This window comes from Auxenochlorella protothecoides, assembly GCF_000733215.1.
Source record: "Auxenochlorella protothecoides strain 0710 unplaced genomic scaffold scaffold70, whole genome shotgun sequence".
NCBI classification, from domain to species: Eukaryota; Viridiplantae; Chlorophyta; class Trebouxiophyceae; order Chlorellales; family Chlorellaceae; genus Auxenochlorella; species Auxenochlorella protothecoides.
This window is the reverse complement of record NW_011934185.1, coordinates 72,330-88,391: the sequence shown is the minus strand read 5'-3', so window position 1 is coordinate 88,391 and position 16,062 is coordinate 72,330. Positions and strand designations below refer to the sequence as shown.

The following is a 16,062-nucleotide window of genomic DNA, read 5'->3' as shown; positions in this document are numbered from 1 at the left end:
CGGGGGCTGGCCGAGGCGCGCGCGCGCGAGGGCGCTGAGGCCGCCGAGAAAGCGGGGTGCGTGGCGCTGCGCGACACGCTGGGCCCGGAGATGGAGACCTGGACGGCGGGAAAGCGAGATAACATCCGCGCGCTGCTCAGCACCATGCACACCGTGCTGTGGCCGGACAGCGGCTGGGAGCGGCCCTCCATCTCCGACATGGTGGAGGATGCCAAGGTGGGACGGTGTTTGTTATGGGGGGCGCATGGGCGGGTTGGCCTTGGGTGAAGAGGCTGAGGGTTGGGCTCTGGGCGAGCCCGCACGGAAAAATGCCCTGCACGTTGCTACCTTCCCTCGATTATCATACCACCGGCTGCTCTCCCTCCCCAGTGCCTCCCCTCCACCCCCAAAATCTCCCCCAGCCCCCTCAGGTGAAGCGCTGGTACATGAAGGCCAACCTGGTGGTGCACCCCGACAAGGTGCGGCAGAAGGGCGGGGTCGTGGAGGCTGTTGCGCGCGCAGACATGGTGTTCGACATCCTCAAGGCCGCCTGGGGAAAGTTTGAGGCCGCCCGTGCGCGGTGACGGGGGAGCGGGAGCCCCTGGCAGCCGAGGCATCGTGGAAGGAGCCGGCCTGCACTTGCTTTCATCCTCTCCCCGCCATCCCCACTCCACTGGGCATTGCTTGGTCGGTTGAACGAAAACATGATGATTGCAGTGCACCTTGCATGTGGCGCCAAACTGAGATGCGCCTGTCACCGGGGCAGGCGGCAGGGCAAGGAGGGAATGAGTGCGTGTGCGGCAGCGGCAGCATGGTACATGGGGGTGTGGGATTGACGGCAAGGGGATCGACTCGCAGCCGGGGAGCACGACTATCACGACCCGGCGTGGAGGCCAGCGCGCCTGGATTTCCCCTTCTGGGGCTCTCATCCTCCTTTCCGGTCGAAGCTTGGGCGCGAGCCTGCCTGGGTGGCATGCAGCGCCCAGCGACTCTTCCGACCTCTGCCTGCCTACGCCGTCTCCCCTGCCCGCTGGGCCGCCAGGGCGGCGATGGAGGCGGCCAGCTGCTCCCCCACCTCCTCGTCCTCCATGCTGTCCACCAACGCCTTGTCCAGGTCGTCAAAGTAGGGGTGCAGGAGGGCGTCCTTGGCCTGTAGGGTTGGTGGGTGTGTGAAGGGGGTGAGTGTGTGGCGATGATGTTGTGAGGACAGGGATCAAGGCAGGCGCTCGACGCAGGCGCTGCCCGGACCTGCTCTCTGCATGGAGGGTGCCCACACCATCCGGCGCCTCACCGTGATGCGCTTGACGGGGTCGTACTCGAACATGGCCTTCATCAGGTCCACGCCCGCCGGCTCCAGGCGCGGGAAGAGCTGTTGGTATGTGAGGATATGGATGAGGGTGGTTGGGGGTTAGGGGAGAACAGTGAGCCGTACGCATGCCATCGCCAGCCTGCAACGAACCACTGACCAGGTGATGCATGGGTTTCAGACCACGCCCCAGTCATCCCCGCATCATCGCCACGCCATGACAAGAAAGCAGGACTCTTGAGATCCCAGCCCTCACCAGGTCCAGGTCCTGCATCTTCCACTGCGGGAACTCGTGCCAGTCGCGCAGCTTGCCCACGCCCGGCCAGGTGGCCTCGCTGGGGGTGCCCAGCAGCTTGAAGATGTGCAGCAGCTGCTGCAGCTCGCTGTCGCCGGGGAAGATGGCTTGCTGCGCGGAGGGGTGGTGGTGGTGGGGTGGGGTGGGCTCTCGGGTGGCCAGCGCGGCTGGAGCATGCATGCCTGACCGGTGCTGCCGGTCCAAAGGCCGGTCTCCAGGAAAGTCGGGGCAGAGTGCGGTCCACACCACCAGGAGCGCGAAATCCCCCCGCCCCCCCCCGGTCCCGCCTCACCCCAACCTACCTCCCCACTACCCTCTCGCCTCCCTGTCCTCACCTTGCGGACCAGCTCGGCAAAGATGCAGGCGACGCTCCACATGTCCACCGCCGGCGCATAGCAGCTGATGCCCAGCAGTACCTCGGGGGCGCGGTACCACAGGGTCACGATCTCGTGCGTGTAGCACTTGATGGGGATGGAGAAGGCGCGGCCCAGGCCCAGGTCGGCCACCTTGAGCAGGGGATGGTCTGGATGGGGCCCTTCCTCCACCAGCAGGTTCTGGGGCTTCAGGTCGCGGTGCATGACACCATGTCGGTGCATGTGGGCTACACCCTTGAGCAGCTGGTACATCATGCTCTGTTGTTGGTGAATGGAGGGGGGGGAGGGGGGGGTCCCCATGAGAGGAGCACTCGGTGTGAAGGGCTAGGGGTCTGCCTGAATGTGTGGGTGCATTGCCCATGCTGTGCACCAGGCAGCAGGAGAGTGGGCACTCGAGCCAGCCCTTCCGCGTCAAACATCCATCAAACCACCCACCTTGATGACGACGAGCGAGAGGGGGAAGGAGGGCCCCTTCCCCAGGCGATCCATGTACTTTTTCAGGTCGGTGCTGCAGTACTCGAACACCTGCAGGGAGAGTGGGCGAGGGGCAAGGGCCGAGGTGGTCAGCAGGTGCATGCCCAGCAACCGCGCATGTCCAGGAGGACAGTGGACTGGGCGATGCATGCTTGAGTACATTCTTTGCAGGGCAGTCCAGCTCTTTCCCACTGCATGGCGGCCTTCGCACCAGGTAGAGGCAGGGCTTGTTGTTCTCCTCGATGTGCTCTACATCCAGTAGCCTGTTGGGGAGTTGGGGACCGAGGAACACATTTCTTCCTCCCTTCCGCCTCCTCCACCAGCAGGCCCAGGACAGGAGCACACAGGCACCCGCATGCCCCTGAGAGCTTCCTACCTCACGATGTGGTTGCTCTTGGAGAGCATGAGGAGCAGGGAGATCTCACGCAGGGCGGTGGATGGCACACCTTCCTCCTCCATCTGTGGGGATCAGGATGGCCCGAAGTCCTTTGCAGACAGACGTAAGATACTACCTGCCGGGTTACCCCCTGCCCTTGCTGAATGAAAAGTTTCCCGGGCACGTACCTCGAGTCGGGTCTTCTTCAGAGCAACCAGCCGATTGGTGGTGCGGTCCTTGGCCTTGTACACCTTGCCATAGGTCCCTTCCCCGATCTTTTCGAGCTTGATATAGTTGTCCTGCACCATTGGATTAGATGGGATGTCGCTGATCGAGCCTGATTCGCAACTTGGCCCACATGCGGGGCCGGGTTCGAAGACGCACCATCGTTCTGGACGCAGGCCGCAGGGGCAGGTTCCAGTCGCGGAGATCCTCTCTGAGCCTTTGTAGATCTTTCTGCTGATGGCGCACCGAGAACAAGACGATTCTCGGTCTCTGAGGGCTTGAACGCGTTGCGATAGCTGTTCGTGCCGGCGAGCAGGGCACCTGTTGCCTTGAAACATCAAATCCCTGGGACAATCGAATGCCGGCTCCCGCTCAACAAAACTCCGGTACACAAACCATGCTGTCTGGGGAGTTAAACAGATGGGCTCTGTCTTGAAGTGCACCCACACATGATCCCGGCAGTCTTAATAAGACGCCCATCTTATCATGCATGCCCTGTATTATTTCAGCTCCCTCCATGGGTCTTCCTGTACAGCCCGTCACAAGTCCATCTCTGACCCTCTTTCGCCGTGCCTGTGCAGCCAAATTGATAATAACCTATAACATAACCCGAAGGCATCTGCAGATTGACAATCGACGGAGGTTGGCTGGGTGGGCTGGTGACAGTTGGGGAGTGCACTGCCACCTGAACCACCTGTGGCGACCCATTCCAATCATCAACCCTCAAATCGGCTCAGGAAAAGCTTTCTGTAGCATCATACCATCTGTTGAAGGTACTGAGCGGCAAATGGTGTCCAGAGAATCTCTGGTTAGACTTGCCGCTGTCACATTTGAGATATTCATGCAGTTTGAAAGATTCCTGGATCAATCAGATGCCTCCTATTGGTCCCAGGAGGGCCATTGTCCCTCTGCCGCCCCCCTTGAGCCGGCCCGCCAATACCACCGACCGTCTTCAGCACCGGTATATCCATTCCGAAGGATGGGAGCATTGGTCGAAGCCTCCTGAGCCCTGCCTGCCCCTGTTCCGGCCTAGCCGGTAAGGCTGGCGGGAGAACCTAGAGTGTGCCCTAAGGCCTGCTGCAGTGCCCTTTACCCTCGCAGTCAATCTCAGAGACAACCAGGGAGAGGTATCGTGGATAGTGCGCCCCTGAAGCCCTGATTTGTGCGAGCCCAAGCCCTGGCGATGGAGCAGTACCCAGATCACGAGTGAGTCAGGGTCGCACCCACGTTCATCCCTGACACCCGTATGGATGCGATGCACTCGATCATGATGCAACAAATGCGTGCAAGTACTACCGCCACGCCCCGGTGCGCAAAACCTTACCACCCCCGCTGTCCTCTCCCCGCGCAACCAGTGGCCCTCAGTTCCGGGGCCTCCCATCCGGCACGGCCATGGCTCCGCCGCCCCCACCTGGCGATTTCATGGGGGGCCACTACCCTGTGACGGAATTGCGTCGCAATGCCTCGGTCCCCTCCATGGGGCTGCCCCGCCAGATGCCCAGGTCCATCAGCATGTGCCTGCCGCCCGGCAAGCGCGCCTTTGCCGCCGAGACGGAGGGGGTGCAGAGTTGGGACGAGTACCAGTCCATCCGCGACGCACAGGCCGCGCGCAGGCCTGCAGCCCGGCGATGCCTGGAGAACACCCTGGAGATCGCGGCCAGGGCGCGCTCCTTCCCCCTCACACGCGGATACTCCAGGAGAGGTGAGACCAGCCGCCGGCAGGGGCTGCTGGGGTTGATTCAATGCATGCATGGGGCCCTTGGTGCTCAAATGGTACGCTCAGGTCTGCAACGATCGAGAAGGCAGACCTGAGCTCATTGGGCATGCCATGGGTCCTCTTCAAAAAACCCAAGGCCGCTCTGCTGCCTACTATGTGTCCAACCCCCTGCATGCCCTGCCAGCACCACAGCGCCGTCACCGCTTCCAACTACGCACTTTTCAACTCCCCAGGGTCCCTGGACGCCCTCAACCTGCCCCCTTGCGCCAGACGGCTGGAGCCCGCCTTTGCGCCGGTGCAGCCCGAGGAGAGGGACCTCAAGCTCGTCCCCCTCCAACACCTCCTCCTCTCCCCCGCCGCCGCCGCCCTTTCCACCCTGGACGTCAAGGCCATCATCTGCAAGGTGGGGCCCCCTGGGCGTGTGTTTGGCCCCTCACAGTCGCACTCTGGGCCAGGCGGGGTGCAGGTGTGTCGGCTTGCTTCAAGCCACCTGAGTCTCTGTTCCCCGCAGCTTCACAAGTATCCCCTCCTTTCCTCCCCGCAGATCGCGCTGGACCTGGACGCGCTGCACGCCCAGCGCTCGCTGCACCGCCACGTCAGCGTGGCCTGCATCGCCGTCCCCGCCACGGGCCACCTCCCTGCCTCGCGCCTGCTGCCGCACGGCGCCAACATCCGGTGCGAGGGCGGCGGCGGCACCGCCACCTGCCCCGTCGCATTCCAGGGCATGGAGCCGTACCTGGCACCCGAGCTGGCCATGGTGGCCGCCGGGGACGATGCGCGCTCGCCCGCCATGCACACCCCGGCCTGTGAGTGGAGGGGTCCTGGGCTGCTGCAACCCTCCTTGGGATTGTGACTGGGATGGCGGGGCCTTGGGTCAATGGTGCACCCCCAAGCGCGCCAGGCTCGAGGCCTGGCTGTGTGCATGTTCCGCCGTAGAGTCCCATGCGGAACCCCCACTCAACCCCTTGCCACAGGTGACATGTGGAGCCTGGGCGTCGTCCTGTTTGTCATGCTGAGCGGCAGCCACGTGCCATTTGGGAACCGTGGCCTGGGCCAGACCAGCATCCCCAACATGCCGGGACGGGGGGAAAGCGTGGACGCCTTGCAGTCCTGGCTCCAGGTAGAAGGGAGTTGAGGGAGCTGGGGACGGGATGTCTGTGGTTTCTTCCGAGAGGCCGTGCCATGTGATGGGTGGCGAGGGTGCGGGCACTGCGGGCAGCCTGTTTGGGACCACGGGTCTGTGGATGTGTAGGACCTCAATTAGATAAATGACGTGCAGCGTAGCTGTCCTCGCCTGTACATCCCAGACCCCTTCCCACGTCCCTGTCCACCGCACCTCCATCAGGACCCCCCCCCCCACACACACATGCTCCACAGGAGCACCTGGAGTGCAAGATGGGCGTGGTCAACGCCATGGCCAGGGCCGGCAGCGACACGGCGGCCTGCCGCGACATGCGCGTGCTGGGGTTCGACCCCGGCGCCGTGGACGTCGTGCTTGGCCTGCTCCGCGCCGACCCCGCCCAGCGCCTCTCGGCGCACGCCGTGGCGCGCCACGGCTGGCTCGCCGAGGTGGCGGCCGAGGTGGGCGCCGCCGCATGCGCGGGCCGGCGCCCAGACGCCCCGCGGCCGGACGCCCGCTCCCGCCGGGCGTCGCCGGACCTGGCGCAGGGGGCGAGCGCCCCGGAGGCCGCGGGCCCTTCCTGGCGGGGGGCGCGCCGCGCACCCGTCAACATCGCCTGCGCCGAGGGTGCGGGGTCCCGTCCCGCCGTCGCCGCGTCGTGGCACCCTGGCTCTGCGCCCCCGGCCTACAGCCTGCAGGACGCCTGGCCGCCGGGGGCCGGCCCACGTCCCGCCCCGGCCTGGCCCAAGTCCGAGGCCCTGCCGGTGGGGGCGCCCACGCTGCCGACCTCCCTCAGCCCTCACACGCCCGACACGGTGCTGGGGTGAGCGCCTGGGCTCGGCGGAGAGGGGGACCTTGAGCCGCCGAGTTGAGGGGGGCATGGACGACCAGCCGCAGGGGCCGACTGGCTGTGGCAAGGGGAGGAGGGGTGGTCGCTGCAGGAGAGGGCAGGCAGGGGAGCCTCCTGCGCTGTGGCCTGCTGGCGTGAGGTCGCCGGGCCGCGTCTCCCCGCGGTGCACACTCTGACGCGCCGGCGCCGCCAGATCCGCAACCCACGTCGGCAAGACCCCCACCCTCTCCCCCTCCGCAGGCCCGGCCCGCTGCAGTCCGCCACCTGGCGCCGCCCCGAGGCCGGCCCGGTGCCCGACGCCCAGGGCCTTCCGCCCACCCCGCCGATCCCCCCGGCCCAGCCGCCGCCGCCGGCACTGAGCGCCACGCACGCCTCGCCCGACCCCCTGCCGCCCATCGCCCCGGGCACCCTGGGCTGGCTGGCCCGGCCCACCTGCACGGGCCCCTGCCCTGCGCTGGCCACGCTGCACCCGGTGGTCCTGCTGGGTGCCGGGCCGCAGGTGGGGACGCAGCCCGTGGGCCTGACCCGGCTCCCGCCAGACCCGGGCTCCTGCACGCTGCTGGCAGACGGCAGCTGGTGGATCCCGGTGCCCGTCGCGGCGGCGTGCCAGCGGCTGCCGACCTCCGCCTGAGACCCCGGGCTCGGGCGGGGCAGGCCGGGCGGCTGCGCGCCGCGGCGGCGCCGGCTGCGCGCGGCTGGGCCGCGAGCCCGGCATCCAGGGCCACCCACAGACTCCGATGAGCGTCGACAGTCCCTCTTCCCCCCCCCCATCACGCAAGAACGGCCTGGTGAGGAGCCCGAGGCTTCCCATTCAAGCACAGCCCGGGCACCCCGGACATCAACTCCAAACCGTTTCACTGTCAGCCCCGAATGCCGCCCGATCCTCCATTGAATTCTTTGTTGCTCTGTCCGGGAGGACCCTGCGACGCCGCTCGCGGGTGCACCCTCCGAGCACCTCCCCCCGCTGTCACGGGGAGGTGCCGGACGGCACGATTGTTGCAGCACCGAGCCCCACGAGCGAGATGGCAGGAGCGGGAGCGGTTGCCAGCATGCACAGGCCACAGCGCTTCCCTCCGCCCCTCCACCGAGTGTACCCTACTTTTCCACCCTCCCTCTGCATCCACGGCACCATGCACTGATACATCTTTTCTCCTTCCTGTCTTCTCCCCTCTCCTCGAGCGTGCAGACCGACAGCCAGCGGGCCCAGAGACTCCCTGAATAACAGGGACCCGGGCCCGGCACACCTTCGCCAGGCTCTTCCCTCTTTCACTCTTGAGATGTGTAGGCAATACATGCAGTAGTGTGGCATGTAAGTATCGCAGCGTTACCCTGGGACCCGTCCAGGAATGGGAGGGGAGGCTTGCAGGGGTCAGCGCCGGCCCGGGATCACCTCGCGCCTGGCATAGCGGTCCCTGCTCCGGCTGCGCGGCCGCGACTCGCGCCGCGCTTCACGGCTCCGACTGCGGTGGCGGCGCTTCCGCGCGGGGGAGTCGTCATGTCGGCTGCGGCTGCGGTGGCGGCGCTTCCTCTCCGGCGATTCGCCACGGCTGCGGCTGCGGTGGCGGTGCTTCCGCGCGGGGGAGTCGTCGTCTCGGCTGCGGCTGCGGTGGCGCCGACCCTGCACAGACGAGTCGACGCGGCGGGCTATCGATTTCTCGTGCGGCGAGCGCCCACGCTCATCGCGGGAGTGCCGCCCATGCCGGGACGGAGATGCGGCGTCCCTACTCCTCCCCTCCTCTTTGATCGTGCGCGCTCCTGGCTCTGCTGGATCATCTGCCTCACCCGCGGCAGGGCCATCGGTCCTGGCACTGCCGCGATGAGGGTCGCGCTCAGGCATAGCCCCAGCCCCACACTGTAGAGCGGAAGGAGGGTCGCGGTCCCTTCCCGCCTCTGATGCACTACCGCCGTCGTCGCGGCTGGCGCCGTCGTCGGCGGGTGCATCGACCCCGTTCTGCCCCGGGGTGGCCGCCTCTGCACCTCCAGCCACAGCGCCATCTGGTGCATCCACATGTCCCAGCGCCCTCAGCATGGCGCTGATGTGGGCGTACTGCTTCTTGGTGTCCTCTGGGGCACCTGCATCGCAGAAAGTAGCGTCCGCTGCTGAAATCTGGTTGAGAGCATTCATAAGGAAGGGCATGGGCAGCCGCCAGGGACCAGCGCTGGCCAGTGGCACGCTCCGCGACAGGCTCATCCGCCCCTCTCCCAGGATTCCGGAGCCCACGACGTGGACACCGCGGTGGCATGCCACCAAATCGTGCCCCCAGAACACACTTACCATCCCCTCCCAGGGCGCTGCGACGGCCCAGCAGCACCCTGCGCACGGCCGCCAGCGAGTGCGACTTCTGGTGCAGCAGCATGAGCACCCGCTTCCTCAGCGCCTCCTCCTGGAGCAGCCAGAGAGAGCCCAGCACCAGCGCAGCCTGAAGGGGTAGGTGGAAAGCATGGCAGTATGGAGACACAAAGGTACAAGGCTCGAGGGTCGCTCCCTTTGCCAGAACAGTGGGGCGAGAACCCGGGCGTCCTCCATCCCCTCTGCCACACAGGACCATTCATAGACCCATTCCACGTCCTCCCTTCCACCCTCCACCTGCTGCAAAGTGAACAGCCCGGCCTCCATGCGTGCCAGAAGGAGTTCGTCCTCGTCCATCGCCTCCAAGACCTGAGCAGAGGCGAGCCTGTCAGGGGGGAGAACCGCACAGCCGGTGAGGAGTTGAGGGCCGGTCGGCCGCATGGGCCTCCCCACTTCATGTCTAGGAACGGAGCGAGCAGCTTCAACACCCTGCCCTCCCCCATTCCCCCAAGCCCACCTTTCTTCCCCAGCCGCCACACGCTGCTCGTATCTTAGGTACACCTCCACCAGCCGGTCCACCTTCTCAAACTCGTTCTCCACAAACTTGCTGGCCACCCGGTCCCTCCGGGACGAGGTCGGCAGCATCTGCCAGGGATCGGTTGGAGAACGGAGTGGGTTGGGGGAGCACTGGGCCTGCATTGCCGTTGAACTCTTCAGAAAATGCTTGCCTTTGCGGCCTGCACCCCAAGCCACACCCCCCGCCCCACCTGGAACAGGTTTGTGATGATGGACACCGACCGCTCCTCCTCCTCCTGCCGATCCACCTCATCCGCCTTCTTTGCCTGCGTGCGGAGGGAGGTGTGTGGCGGGTCAGCATGCCAGGAGCCATCCTCTGGTTCCCATCGAGGTTCTGGCCTACAACTTCCCACTCCTCCAGGCTTCCACCAGGCAACCTGCACAGAACACTGCTGACCCCAGTCAACGCCACTCCCCGTCCACCACGGCCACCGTACACCGACATGCCTTGATCTTGCCCATGAAGATGCCGAAGAGGGACTTGAGGCCGCCGGCGTCCACCAGCCTCTCGCAGGCGGGCTGGGAGTTGGTGGTGGCAAAGTCGATGCAGCGCAGGGTGGCCACTCTGGCAGCGCTGTTGCCCCTCAGGATGAGCAGCATCAGTTCGATGCCTGCAGGACGAGAGGGAGAAAGTGGTGGGGATCAGGATGGTGCATGGAGGGGTGGTGGGGCTGCCTCGAATTCCACCGGGAGCAGCAATGCCTCGCCATCTCGACACGACCCCAGGGTCGCATGCGTGGCCAGGGGCGGGGCGGCCCGCTCGGAAGTGGAGCAGTGAGCGAGATACTCTGGGGCCTCCCAGGATACACTGATCTTCACGATCCCCACACGATCTCCAGACACCACCCTGGCTCCGCACATTCACCCTTGAAATGCCATCGCCAAGCGGCCAGCCCTCTCCGCTTCCCACCACCACCTGCTTAACTTGAACACCCAACCCAGTTCTTTCCCTTCCCCACCCCTCCTTTCCCATACACACCACACACACCTTCCCCCTCGACAAACGCGCGCTGGCCGGCGGAGAGGGCGAGCAGGGCGCAGAGTGCGGTCACCAGGTTCTCCAGGTAGTCCTGCTCCTCGCCCTCCTCTGCCGCGCGCGCTCTGTACGGCGCTGCGGCCTGCAGCAGCGCGTCCACGCCGCCACCGGCGACCAGCGCCTCGCGCGGCTCGCCCCCCGCCTGCACCAGGATGCCCAGCAGCTCGGCGGCGGCGGCGCGCACCGCGTCGTCGCCCGCGCGCGCGCGCACGCGGCGCAGCAGCCACGGCAGCAGCCCCGGCGCGCGCAGGATGGGGGCCGCCAGGCCGGGGTCCACCTCCACCAGCCCCTCCAGAACGCCCAGCGCGCTATGCACGGCCTGTGCCTCCTCGGGCACGCCCTCGTCAAAGGCGGGCAGGCGGTGCGCCAGCGCCGCCAGCAGCCCGGCCGAGGCCAGCGCCGCCGCCAGCGCGCGCCCCTCCTCCCGCGCCTCGTCCACCGCGTCCTCAGAGGTCAGCTCTGCCAGCAGCTCCATGACCGCCGCCGCAATGTCGGCGTTGTCGTGGTGCAACAGGGGGAGCAGGGTCTCCAGTGCGCCGCTGGCGATCAGCTCCGGGTACAGCTCGGGCGTGCTGGCCACCACCTAGGGAAAGGAGAAATTGGTCGGGGGGTTGGGAGGTGAGGGAGGGTGTGAAGATGAGGGCATGCAATGTGGCGGGCGCATTTGATCTCTCCTGCGTCCCCGGCACTGACATATTCGATGAGCCTTACGCCACACGGCCACATTTCCTCCCTCTCCCCCATTCCAACCCACCCTCAGGGCGTTCACGGCCTCGTCAAGCTCCACCTCCGACTCCAGGAACTTCTCCGGCTGGTCTGCAAAGCGCGTGCGCTGCTCTAGATTCTGGGTGGCCTGCGATTGTCAAGTTATTCGTGGCAGAATGTGCTGAGTGCGAAAGGAAGGGCTGATGCAGGCGGGGCATGCACCGCCGAGTGTGCAGCGGAGTATTCGGCCAACAGCCGCACGACTCTAGCACAAGGTGCCAAAACAAACAGCTTGAACATCAGACAGACGTGATGGCCGCTCCACTGGCCCCAGGCATCCCCCCCGACCCGACCCCCCCACCCCCTCCAAAGGGACCTTGCGCTCCAGAGCCAGCACCAGGCGCCTGAGCCCTTTGGCGTCCACTATGCCGATGTCGCTCGGCCCCGCCGCCTCCTCCGCCTCACGCAACAGCTCCTCCGCATCCCGCGCCCTGACTCGTGGGGGAGGGGGCGGCATCGAGGAGGGGCCCGGGCCGGCTCCGTCTGAGCCCGTATTTCCCCCGCCCGGATGGGACTGGTCATCGCGGTAGTATCTGCAGGGGTGGTTGAGATGAGAGTGGTCAAAACATTACTGCGACCCAGGGAACGGGGTGCCGATGGGGATCACGAACCGCAAGGCCAAAATGTAGCAAGCCTCCACTGGCACCTGACAGTCAATTCCCTGCGCACCCTGTGCCCTGGGCACCCTTGCTGAAATAGTATCCGTGCTTTGGTCCACTCCAGGAGGCGGAAGGGATGAATGGGTCTGTTTGGGGCACAGCATCCCCTTCAAAATCCCGCAAGGCTTGCTGTGTGTGACATGGAGGGAGAGGAGCCCCATGTTGCGATGGGACAAGTGGCAAGGAAGCGCTGCACCAGGTCTGAAAGATAAAAATCAGCCAGTATCCTAGGATCAAGCCTGCATGCAGCCACTGATCACCTGGAGAATTGCCGTGGGAGCGGAAGGTCTTGCCCCTGACATCTTCACGGGCTCAATGTGGAAAGGGGCTCAGAAAAGACGACACATCTGAGTAGGTCCTAGGCTGATGACAGTTCACTCCACTCGAACAGTGCTTATGAGGATGAGTCAGATCGGATTGGCAAGGCACTTGCTCGTGGTTCCTGAAATGCGATCGAGTGCGCTGTCAAGGTGCAGTACCGGTGGTAGCCTCCCCCAGTGAGGTGCTCAGTGTCGGGTAAAACCTTTCTCGGGCACTCCGCCGCGAGCCACAACCACCCCGATCACTTTGCACCATCTCTGACATCATCCGCATCATCCGCCTACCATGCCTTTCGCTGTGCGCAAGCCCGACGCCGCGGCTGCAACCGCGGAACTCCGCCGCAACCTGACTCTCTTCGGAGCCGCGGTCGTGGCCGTCCGTGCCGCGCCCTACATTTTCGCCCTGTTTCAGAGCAAGGCTTGAGGCGGAGGCGGCCTGATTGCAGGAGTGAGTGTCGTGAAAGTTGTCCGTGGGTCTCGAGTCGTGTCGCGCGCTTGGCTCAGGTGGAGGGTTAATGACCTGTCTTCGCATCGATCGATGCCCTGCGATCCTTGCCAAGTGGCTGTGGCATCCGCTCGGCTTCGTCTTCGAGCGGAGTCAGATCCGATGCCCACCTCCTGCGGCCCTGGGTCCAACATTGTTACCATGGATCGGGAGTGAGTCTGGCAAGGCCATGTTGCTCAGGGTCCCTTCCCTTACACCCTCCCTCCCCCCTCCTCCCCTCCCCACGCGCCCAGTGTGTGGCATCTTCGGGTACTACAACTACCAGGTGCCCCGCACCCGGCTGGAGATCCTGCACCTCCTGCTGACGGGGCTGCAGCGGCAGGAGTACCGCGGCTATGACTCCGCCGGCCTGGCCATCGACGCGGTGCCCATGGCCCCGGACGCGGCCCCCAATGCCCCCGCGCCCCCCGCCCTGGTGGTCAAGGGCCCCGGCAAGATCGTAGACCTTGAGGCGCTCGTCTCCCGCGAGATGGCGGCGGGTGGGCACGACCCGGCCTCGCGCTTCGAGGTGCACGCCGGCATCGCGCATACGCGTTGGGCAACGCACGGCGTGCCCAGCACCGCCAACTCCCACCCGCACGCCTCCAACGCCGCCGGCGACTTCCTGGCGGTGCACAACGGCATCATCACCAACTACAAGGCCCTGCGCGGCTTCCTGCAGGGCCACGGCGAGGTGTTTGCCACCGAGACCGACACCGAGGTGGTGCCCAAGCTGTGCGCCTACATCTACCGCACCGCGCGGGGCGCGGGCGGCGCCCCCCCTGCCCTGGGCGAGGTGGTGTGCCAGGCCATGCGCATGCTGGAGGGCGCCTACGGCCTGCTGGTGAAGTCGCGGCACCACCCGGGCAGCCTCGTGGCCTGCAAGCGCGGGTCGCCCCTCATCCTGGGCCTGCGTGGCAGCCCCGGCTGCGTCAGCGTCGCCAGCCCCGCCAAGGGTGGCGAGGCCACGCGGGGTGCGGTCGCCGCGTGCGCGCCGGGCGCCCGCCCCGGCGCCTGGGAGTGCTTTGTGGCCTCCGACGCGGCGGCGGTGGTGGAGCACACCAAGCGCGTGATCGTGCTGGAGGACAACGACCTGGCCCACATCTGGGCTGGCGGGTACGAGATCCTGAACGCGGAGCGGGAGGGCGACGGGGATGGGATCGAGGCCCCCCGCCCCGTGCCCCGCAGCCTGCAGACGCTGGAGATGGAGGTCAGCCAGATCATGAAGGTGGGAAGGCGTGGTGTGCATGGGGTGTGTTAAGGAGGGGGTAGGTCGAGGACAGACGGGGCCCCTCTGTCATACCAGGAAGGGCCCCATACTGCGCCGTGGCGATGATGAATTCATCACAAACAAGTAGATAGAGACAACTGAGACCTCGTGTCACGTCGTGATGTGAACACACCGTGGGAATCTCTCTGAGCCACGCATGCACGCGCCCCTTTGTTTCCTGTGGTACGGGTGTTGCAAGTGCGACGGGGGGGGGGGCACCCCCTCCATTTCTCGGACCGAGTTGGACGATCATGCAGTACGACCAGGAACCTTGGCAACCTTTTCCAACCACAACTCACAGGGCGGATACGATCACTTCATGCAAAAGGAGATCCACGAACAGCCGGAGAGTGTGCTGCAGACGATGCGGGGGCGTGTGAAGTTTGAGCGCTCCTCGTCAGAGGTGCGTGGTTGTGGTTTCTTTTTTTGTGGGGGGGCCGGCGTCGGTGGCGGGGAGGGGGTGAGGATGGCCAGCCTGCGCTACATGTTCACCTACATTGAAACCATCCCATTCACCAATGCCTCCCCTCCCGCCCACTGGCAGACGGACCGTTACCGCGAGCGCCGCATCAAGCTGGGCGGGCTGACGGAGTGGCTGGACACCATCCGCACCGGCCGGCGCATCATCTTCGTGGGCTGCGGCACGTCCTACCACGCCTGCCTGGCCGCGCGCCAGACGGTGGAGGAGCTGGTGGAGGTCCCCGTCGCGCTAGAGCTGGCCTCGGACCTGCTGGACCGGCGCGCGCCCATCTTCCGGGACGACACCTGCGTCTTCGTCAGCCAGAGCGGGGAGACGGCCGACACGCTGCAGGCGCTGGAGTACGCCAAGTCGCGCGGCGCGCTGTGCGTGGGCCTGACCAACACGGTGGGCTCCTCCATCGCGCGCGCCACGCACTGCGGTGTGCACGTGAATGCTGGGTGCGAGGTTGGCGTGGCATCCACCAAGGCCTACACCAGCCAGGTGGTGGCGGTGACCATGGTGGCCCTGGCGCTGAGCGAGGACAGCATCGCCAAGCGCGACGCGCGCGACGCCGTGATCGACTCGCTGGGCGCGCTGCCGGGCGCGCTGCGCCGCGCGCTGGCGCTGGACCCCGAGCTGGCGCGCCTGGCGGGCCGGCTGGCGGGCGAGACCTCGCTGCTCCTATTCGGCCGCGGCTACAACTACGCGACGGCGCTGGAGGGCGCGCTCAAGGTGAAGGAGGTGGCGCTGATGCACAGCGAGGGCCTGCTGGCGGGGGAGATGAAGCACGGCCCACTGGCCCTGGTGGACGAGAGCCTGCCGGTGATCGTGCTGGCCACGCGCGACGCGATGCACGCCAAGATGCTGAGCGTGATCGCGCAGCTGCGCGCGCGCCGCGCGCGGCTGATCGTCGTCGCCTGCGAAGGCGACGCCGAGGTGGAGGAGGCCTGCGGGGTTGGTGGGGGGGGGGAGGGGGGATGGACCAGGGGCAAACGGGGCGGCGCGGGCGCGAACGGCCACGCCGCCCACGGTGCAGGCCCCTCCCCATCCACCGACCCCCTCCCATCCACCGACCCCTCCCCGTCCACCGACCCCTCCCCGTCCCACCGACCCCACTGACCCCACCACCACCACCGCGCCATCCCTGCGCCCGAGCACGCTGATCCGCGTGCCGCGGGTTGCAGACTGCCTGCAGCCCATCGTCAACGTGGTCCCGCTCCAGCTGCTGGCCTACCACCTCACCCTCCTGCGCGGGCACAACGTGGACCAGCCGCGCAACCTGGCCAAGTCGGTGACGGTGTCCGAGGAGGACGGTAGCCTGAACTGCAGCCGCGGGAAGCGCGGAAAGGCCGTGCCCAACGGCTTTGGTGCGCGCTGAGGGCGGGGACTCATCTTGGTGCCAGAGTCGGGGGGGGAGCTTTCGGGGCATCGGGCATGGAGTTCCCGTGCTAGAGCCTTCGGTGTCTCGCTCCAGGGAAGACGGCGA

The 16,062-nt window shown here is 66.3% G+C and overlaps 5 protein-coding genes across 5 annotated transcripts in view; 3 read left to right on the top strand and 2 right to left on the bottom strand.

The window, feature by feature from the left end:
• Positions 1-563, top strand: part of F751_5833 (Auxilin-related protein 2) — a gene marked incomplete at both ends in the record, with an annotated part of 3,913 nt that extends 3,350 nt beyond the window's left edge. Inside the window, 2 exons of the mRNA XM_011398352.1 lie at positions 16-216; positions 411-563. Coding sequence (XP_011396654.1) covers positions 16-216; positions 411-563 — 354 coding nt within the window. The remainder of the gene's footprint in view (positions 1-15; positions 217-410) is intronic.
• A 425-nt stretch (positions 564-988) lies between these two features.
• Positions 989-3,112, bottom strand: F751_5832 (Cyclin-dependent kinase B1-1; the record flags this gene model as incomplete). Its single annotated transcript, XM_011398351.1, has 8 exons — positions 989-1,129; positions 1,271-1,348; positions 1,542-1,691; positions 1,916-2,212; positions 2,390-2,479; positions 2,640-2,691; positions 2,805-2,887; positions 2,993-3,112. 8 exons carry the CDS (start codon positions 3,110-3,112, stop codon positions 989-991), a joined length of 1,011 nt encoding a protein of 336 aa, XP_011396653.1.
• A 1,339-nt stretch (positions 3,113-4,451) lies between these two features.
• On the top strand, positions 4,452-7,347 carry F751_5831 (Ribosomal protein S6 kinase alpha-3; the record flags this gene model as incomplete). The annotated part of the gene is made up of 6 exons (XM_011398350.1): positions 4,452-4,731; positions 4,980-5,149; positions 5,291-5,552; positions 5,721-5,866; positions 6,124-6,327; positions 6,973-7,347. The coding sequence occupies 6 exons, from the start codon at positions 4,452-4,454 to the stop codon at positions 7,345-7,347; spliced, it is 1,437 nt and encodes a 478-aa protein (XP_011396652.1).
• Positions 7,348-8,085: 738 nt separating this feature from the next.
• On the bottom strand, positions 8,086-11,840 carry F751_5830 (Beta-catenin-like protein 1; the record flags this gene model as incomplete). The annotated part of the gene is made up of 10 exons (XM_011398349.1): positions 8,086-8,789; positions 8,992-9,136; positions 9,304-9,391; positions 9,524-9,651; positions 9,774-9,848; positions 10,015-10,193; positions 10,571-10,760; positions 10,896-11,201; positions 11,373-11,471; positions 11,685-11,840. The coding sequence occupies 10 exons, from the start codon at positions 11,838-11,840 to the stop codon at positions 8,086-8,088; spliced, it is 2,070 nt and encodes a 689-aa protein (XP_011396651.1).
• Positions 11,841-12,877: 1,037 nt separating this feature from the next.
• On the top strand, positions 12,878-15,954 carry F751_5829 (Glutamine-fructose-6-phosphate aminotransferase [isomerizing] 2; the record flags this gene model as incomplete). Its single annotated transcript, XM_011398348.1, has 5 exons — positions 12,878-13,567; positions 13,655-14,074; positions 14,418-14,519; positions 14,661-15,534; positions 15,761-15,954. 5 exons carry the CDS (start codon positions 12,878-12,880, stop codon positions 15,952-15,954), a joined length of 2,280 nt encoding a protein of 759 aa, XP_011396650.1.
• Between the last annotated feature and the right edge of the window lie 108 nt (positions 15,955-16,062).